This window comes from Hypanus sabinus, chromosome X1 (genome assembly GCF_030144855.1).
Source record: "Hypanus sabinus isolate sHypSab1 chromosome X1, sHypSab1.hap1, whole genome shotgun sequence".
In the NCBI taxonomy this organism is placed as follows: domain Eukaryota; kingdom Metazoa; phylum Chordata; class Chondrichthyes; order Myliobatiformes; family Dasyatidae; genus Hypanus; species Hypanus sabinus.
In genome coordinates, this window is record NC_082738.1 from 41,264,203 (window position 1) to 41,270,202 (window position 6,000).

At 39.3% G+C, this 6,000-nt stretch overlaps 1 protein-coding gene across 1 annotated transcript in view; it reads right to left on the reverse strand.

The window, feature by feature from the left end:
- znf385c (zinc finger protein 385C) overlaps positions 1–5,526 on the reverse strand; it is a 207,456-nt gene extending 201,930 nt beyond the window's left edge. Inside the window, exon 1 of the mRNA XM_059956449.1 lies at positions 5,440–5,526. Coding sequence (XP_059812432.1) covers positions 5,440–5,464 — 25 coding nt within the window. The 5' untranslated portion in view covers positions 5,465–5,526. The remainder of the gene's footprint in view (positions 1–5,439) is intronic.
- Positions 5,527–6,000: the final 474 nt, after the last annotated feature.

Consider the following 6,000-nt stretch of genomic DNA (forward strand, 5'->3'; position numbering starts at 1 on the left):
GCAAAAGGTGCTGGCTACCAATTGTTGCCGGCTATTGGCATCCCTGAACCCTTCAACCCAATGAACAAGAGAGGAGTGTGCACCAGCATTAGTCACAGGGATCCCCTTCTATATCCAGGTTGACTTGCTTCTGGCCATTCCTATACAAATTTTTGGAATTGCCATGACAAGCTGGGGAGTGGGAGATGCTGGAAGCACACAGCTGGTCAGACAGCACCTGTGGAAAAACAGGGTTTTCATTTCAGGTTGAAGACCACCTGACCAGAAATTTCTGTTCTTATTTCAGAGTTCCAGCATCTGCAGTTTTGCTCTTCATTCACAAGGGAATCTGTGGCATTGGCCATTAAGGTTGGGTCTACAAGCAGGGAAGTGGATTTATCATGTCCCATTTGGAAGTGGTGTGCCCTAGGTGGGCCATTCTAAAGCCTAATTGTTTGTGCATAACCTCATGACTTCTCATGGTTTCAGCCTTGCTGCTGCCTCCAACCACATCAGGTCAGAGGCCTCTGACAAGATGCCACACATGAGGCTGCTTAGTAAGATAAGAGCCCATGGTATTACAGAAAAGATGCTAGCATGGATAGAAGATTGGCTGACTGGTAGGAGGCAAAAGGTGGGAGGCCTATTCTGATTGGCTGTCAGTGACTAGTAGTGTTCAGCGGGGGTCAGTGTTGGAACTGTTTCATTTTGCATTATATATCAATGACTTGGATGGAATTGATGGCTTTGTGGCCAAGTTTGAGAATGATACAAAGATAGATGGAGGGGCAGGTGGTGTCTGCAGAATGACTTAGACAGTTTGAGAGAACGGGCAAAGAAGTGGCAGATGGAATATAGTGCAGGGAAGTATCTGGTCATGCACTTTGACAGACGGAATAAAGGTGTGCACTATTTTCTAAATGGGGAGAAAATTAAGAAATCAGAGGTGCAAAGGGACTTGGGAGTCCTTGTGCAGGATTCCCTAAAGGTTAACTTGCAGGTTGTGTCAGCAGTAAGAAAGCAAGTGCAATGTTGGCATTCATTTTGAGAGGACTAGAATATAAAAGCAAGGATGTAATGTCTTACAAGGCATTGCTCAAACCACACTCCAGAGTATTCTGAGCAGTTATGGGTCTCTTATCTAAGAAAAGATGTGCTGGATTGGAGAGGGTCCAGGGGTGGTTCATGTAATGATTCTGGGAATGAAAGAGTTAACGTATGAGAAACATTTGATGGCTCTGGGTCTGTACTCACTGGAGTTTGGAAGAATGGGGGGTGGGGGGAATCTCATTGAAACCTATTGAGTGTTGAAAGGCTTAGCTAGAGTAGATGTGGAGAGGATGTTTCCTATGGTGGTGGAGTCTAGACCAGAAGGCACAGCCACTGAATAGAGGGGCATCCATTTTGAACAGAGATGGGGAGGAATTTCTTTAGCCAGAGGGTGGTGAAACTGGAATTCTTTGCCACAGACTGTTGTGGAGGCCAAGTCATTGAGTATATTTAAAGTGAACGTTAATAGGTTCCTAATTTTCAGAGCATCAAAGGCAGGAGATGGGGTTGAGAGGGATAATAAATCAGCCATGATGGAATGGCAGAGCAGACCAGATGGGCCAAATAGCCTAATTTTGTTCCTATATCTTCTGGCCTAACAACCAACCCTACAATGGTGCTAAACCATTCCGCTCTGGATGTTTGATCTGTCTCCCATCATTCAGCTCCAGATGACTCTGGCTGCGCCCAGGCCAAAGACTGGAGGCGACCTATCCTGGGGTTGGAGTCCTGTGAGCGTGTGGAAATGGGGTTTGTTTTGCTGTTGTTGTCTTGTTTTGTTTTGTTGTGCTGTGTTGTCTGTTGTGTCGTGTTTTGTTGTTGATGTCTTGCATTGTTGGCGTGATATGCTACATCCATCACATCCTTGGACGCATGGCGCATTTCACTTTATGTTTCGATGTACATGTGATAAATAAATCTGAATCTGAATGTCATGGAGAGGAATGAACAGCAGCACCTATTGGGAATAACGGGCAGGACTTGCAAGCTGTGCAATGGCTTCAGCAACATTAAAGTGTGTGAGGATGCATTGTAACTTTTGAACCTTAAGCACAATTCCTGACTGATAGAGGCCACTGGTGCTGTGGTAACAAGAACACTGCCTATGGCTAGCAGTACAGATGTTAGGGTAAGACATTTGAAACACATTCACTGAACCTGATTATGTGTGTGAGGTCACTGAACATCCAGCAATGTTTCAACAAGCGTTGCATGAGGAGCTATAGCTGCAAGGTAAGGGATCAGCTGATTAAAATCGAGGTGCACAGCAAAGGCTGGTGAATCACTACCCATGGGGGTTGTGGAGACTAGACATTGGAAGTATTTAAAGGGTGGTAGATAAATTTCTGAATGATCAGGAATTGAAGGTTCTGGGCACAGAAGAGGAGCTGATGCAGGCAGACATCAGCCATGATCAGTATGAGTAGTGGAGCAGCCTGAGGGCCAAGTGACTTACTCCTGCTCCTGTTTCCTTTATGTTCTTGTGACCTCCAGAGTATCTGCTCCACCTGCCTTCTCAGGCCATGTATTGCTGCTCTATGGATGAGGACATTCCTCCTGCTTTCCACTTATTCCAGCAAATATTTTGTGCACTATTTGCAGACTTAGTGTTGTCCCATGCCATATTCCTGCCTCTGCCCACAACTTTGGGGATTATCCAAGCTAGACCATACTTCAATGTGTGAATCCCCACCGAGCTACTTAAAGCTCATAAGGAACGCAGCTGTTCTAGAAATCTCAAATGGCCACTTCTCTACTCAATCTGTCTGAGATTTTCCTATAAGGATATTAAAACATTGTCTAGAAATTCATTGTTATGCACATCATTTTCTGAAGCACTTGACATTCCCAGCGGGAATATCAATTTGTCTCATTATTACACTTTGCAACTGAGCATTAGTCGTATCTCTCGGCTGAGTTAATTTCTGTTTCGGGTGATGGGAGTTAAATCGTTAATAGTTTATTTATAACTCAGAAATTAAAAAAAGCATACATTTGTCCTTGCTGTTTGTGATCCCTTGGCAACTGAACTTGACAAAAAGATGTGAGTATTATTACAACACATTAATTTCAAAGCAAAAGTGGATGCAGTATTTGGTAAAAGCTATATGCTACGTATTTGTCTGTATGCATTTTGCTACATTGATCTTTAGATGTTCAAGATCTTGAGGTTTACTGTTTATCTACTACACTAAAGTCCTCCCAAGGGAGAAGTCTACAGTCTGGCCAAGGATAACCCCCTCATTTTTTGTTTTAGAAATTCATGCAGTTGAAAACTGGGCCAAAACCAAGTCTCTTGACTCTTGCATCCATCTACTAGTAAGTGTGAAGGACTGCAGTCTTTGTAATTACATTTTGATTTTGGTTAACCTGAATTTTAATAGGGAAGATGTGACCAAACCCAACAATACTCATCCTCTGTTTCTCTTTATCGGTCTAGAATTGGGAACTGCCCCTTTACAAATCTGAAATGCCACTGTGTGTGCCATCAAGCAAGATGCCCAGAAGTGCAAAATAAAATTGTAGTAAGGTCAACAGATACAGTAAAAAAAAGTGAAAAATAATAAGAATAATATATGCAGTGTTAGAAATGAATGTTGAATAATCACATTAATCAGGAAGAGTGTCTGAAAATTGACTGCAGTGGGCTTCTCAGAAACCAAATATCAAATGCCTATGGTTCAGTTATGGTTTAGGATAAATGCGTGTCCATGCAAGGTGATAATCACACAACTGCGTTCTGCACGAGTCTGAAAATAATGTTACAGCTTGGGAATGCTTTGTTGCAAATATATTAGTGCATATTTACAACTGGAGCTACTTTTCCATTAGTTGGTAAAATTTTGTTATTCTTTAGCAACTGTGTTATTTATGGAGTGTGAGGGGAGGTGGTCGTGAAGGGGTGCAGTAATAAAAGTCCTGGAGATATAAAATAATAATTTAAAGATTTTGACTTGTCAATTTGCATATAGCTTCCAATCCAACAAATCAATTCAGTGAAAAGAATTATACTCAGAACTAAAGATACTTCATTTATAAATATTGTGCAAAAGAGCATAAAACTAAAGCTGTTGCAGGGAATTTTTCGGTAATTAAATTGTCATTTTTGGGTTATCATAGGGATTTAGTCACACAAGCACTACTTAAGATACCTTAAATGATAGGTGTCAAATGGTGATTAGCTATTTGGTTGAAACATAATGAAAAGCAACAACATACCTATTTACTGGTGCTAAACTGGTGCCATTCTAGCATAAGATGATCATTTAAAAGCATCACCATGGCAATGATGATCAATTTCAATGCAAATATTTAAAAGAATTTCTTTAGAAACAAATGGTTGATTCAAAGCCAAGAGCTTCAGACATTTCCAGTTACACAGATATGCCGATCCAAATACAATATTTAAATGTATGTGCATAAATTGTTCCTCAATTATTTATATCCTCATCACTCAGCACTCTGAATACATCGGTCCAGTACTTTAAGATCTTTGACAGGTTAACAACTTTCTGGTAAAGATCATACTGTATATTGCACAATAATTAGTTTTAGTTCAATCTCATTTACAGATTGGGAGGTTAAAGGGATCCAACTGCATTTTTATATACAAATGATCAAGCAGCATCTGACAGAATTTGATTTTTATTGAAGTTATTAACAATCTAGGACCAACAGTACAACAGGAACAAAAAGAAACAATGATTTTTATTTGCAACAAAATTATAAATTACATCAAGCTTATTTCAATGACATTCTTTGTCCATGATTCCTTCCATGCACTGATACCCAAGGAATGCATAATGATGAAGAGATGCAAACTAGATTTGTTTCTCTTCTGCCCACTTTGTTACTTTGTAAAGTGCATATTTTATTAGTCAACAGTTTCAATAAAACTCTACTTTAAGGTAAATTACATTATTATATTGATCTAAGTGCATAAAATCTGAAGGGCTGTTCAAAAGAGAAAAACAACAAACGTCAGCCACCATTTTACAATATTCTGTACTTCAAGATTGGAAACTAATTTCAGTTTTAAGTGTTTCAGTTTATAAGCATCTTTGAACTTTAAACTTGACTTTTAAATTGACCCCAAATAGTTCTTTTAACTGTTTCATTTGAAAAGTAATGCTATTTTAATAAGTTGCATCTCTTTAAGTTTCATTGAGTACTAAAGTGAAACTAAACACTGATTCACATCCTCATATATCAATAAATTGCAAGGTGCAATGTTTTTCATGTTGATTTTAAAATATTTGATAGAAATCCTTAGTTGCAATATTTTCTGGATGAAATTCTGCCAAATACCTTTCCTGTATTGAAGACAAATATATCTTGATTATAACAGATCTCATTGCATTTTTTTCCCTTGCAAACAGCAAGTATTACCAATACAAAACACAAACTTACCTCGCTTCAGAAGTGCTGCCCACATTGTTGTATGTTGTTTCTGTTGTGAAGTCTGATGGTAAAAAGCATAAGGACACTTGTCCGTGGATGTGCTTGGGGTTTAGAAAATGAGAATGAAAGTATGCGGTGTTGGATATCCATAGAACATCTTGCCACAATGTGTTACGTTCACAGAGCTACTCAGCTGATCAAGGCAAATGAGGCCTGGCAGCAACAAACAGCCGTAGTCTCCCACACAATGGCAAAATAAACTGAGAAATCCTAAATCAAAGCTGTATGCTTATTTGTTTGAGGAAATACACTACATCCTCAATTAGTGTTTAGCAATTGGTGTCGTGGGGGGGGGGGGTTATTGATTTACTAATTATCAGTCAGTTTGCTTTGACTAATAAATACACATTATTGTAAAGCTAAGCAAAATTTTGAATGTCATATCCTAGAATCAAATGCCTGTTGGAGTCACTTGAAGGAGACAGCTGATGAGATGTATTTTTCCTCTTCCACACCTCATGTTGAACTCTCTTGTCTTTTATTTTTGGTTCATTTACAGGATGGGGTTAT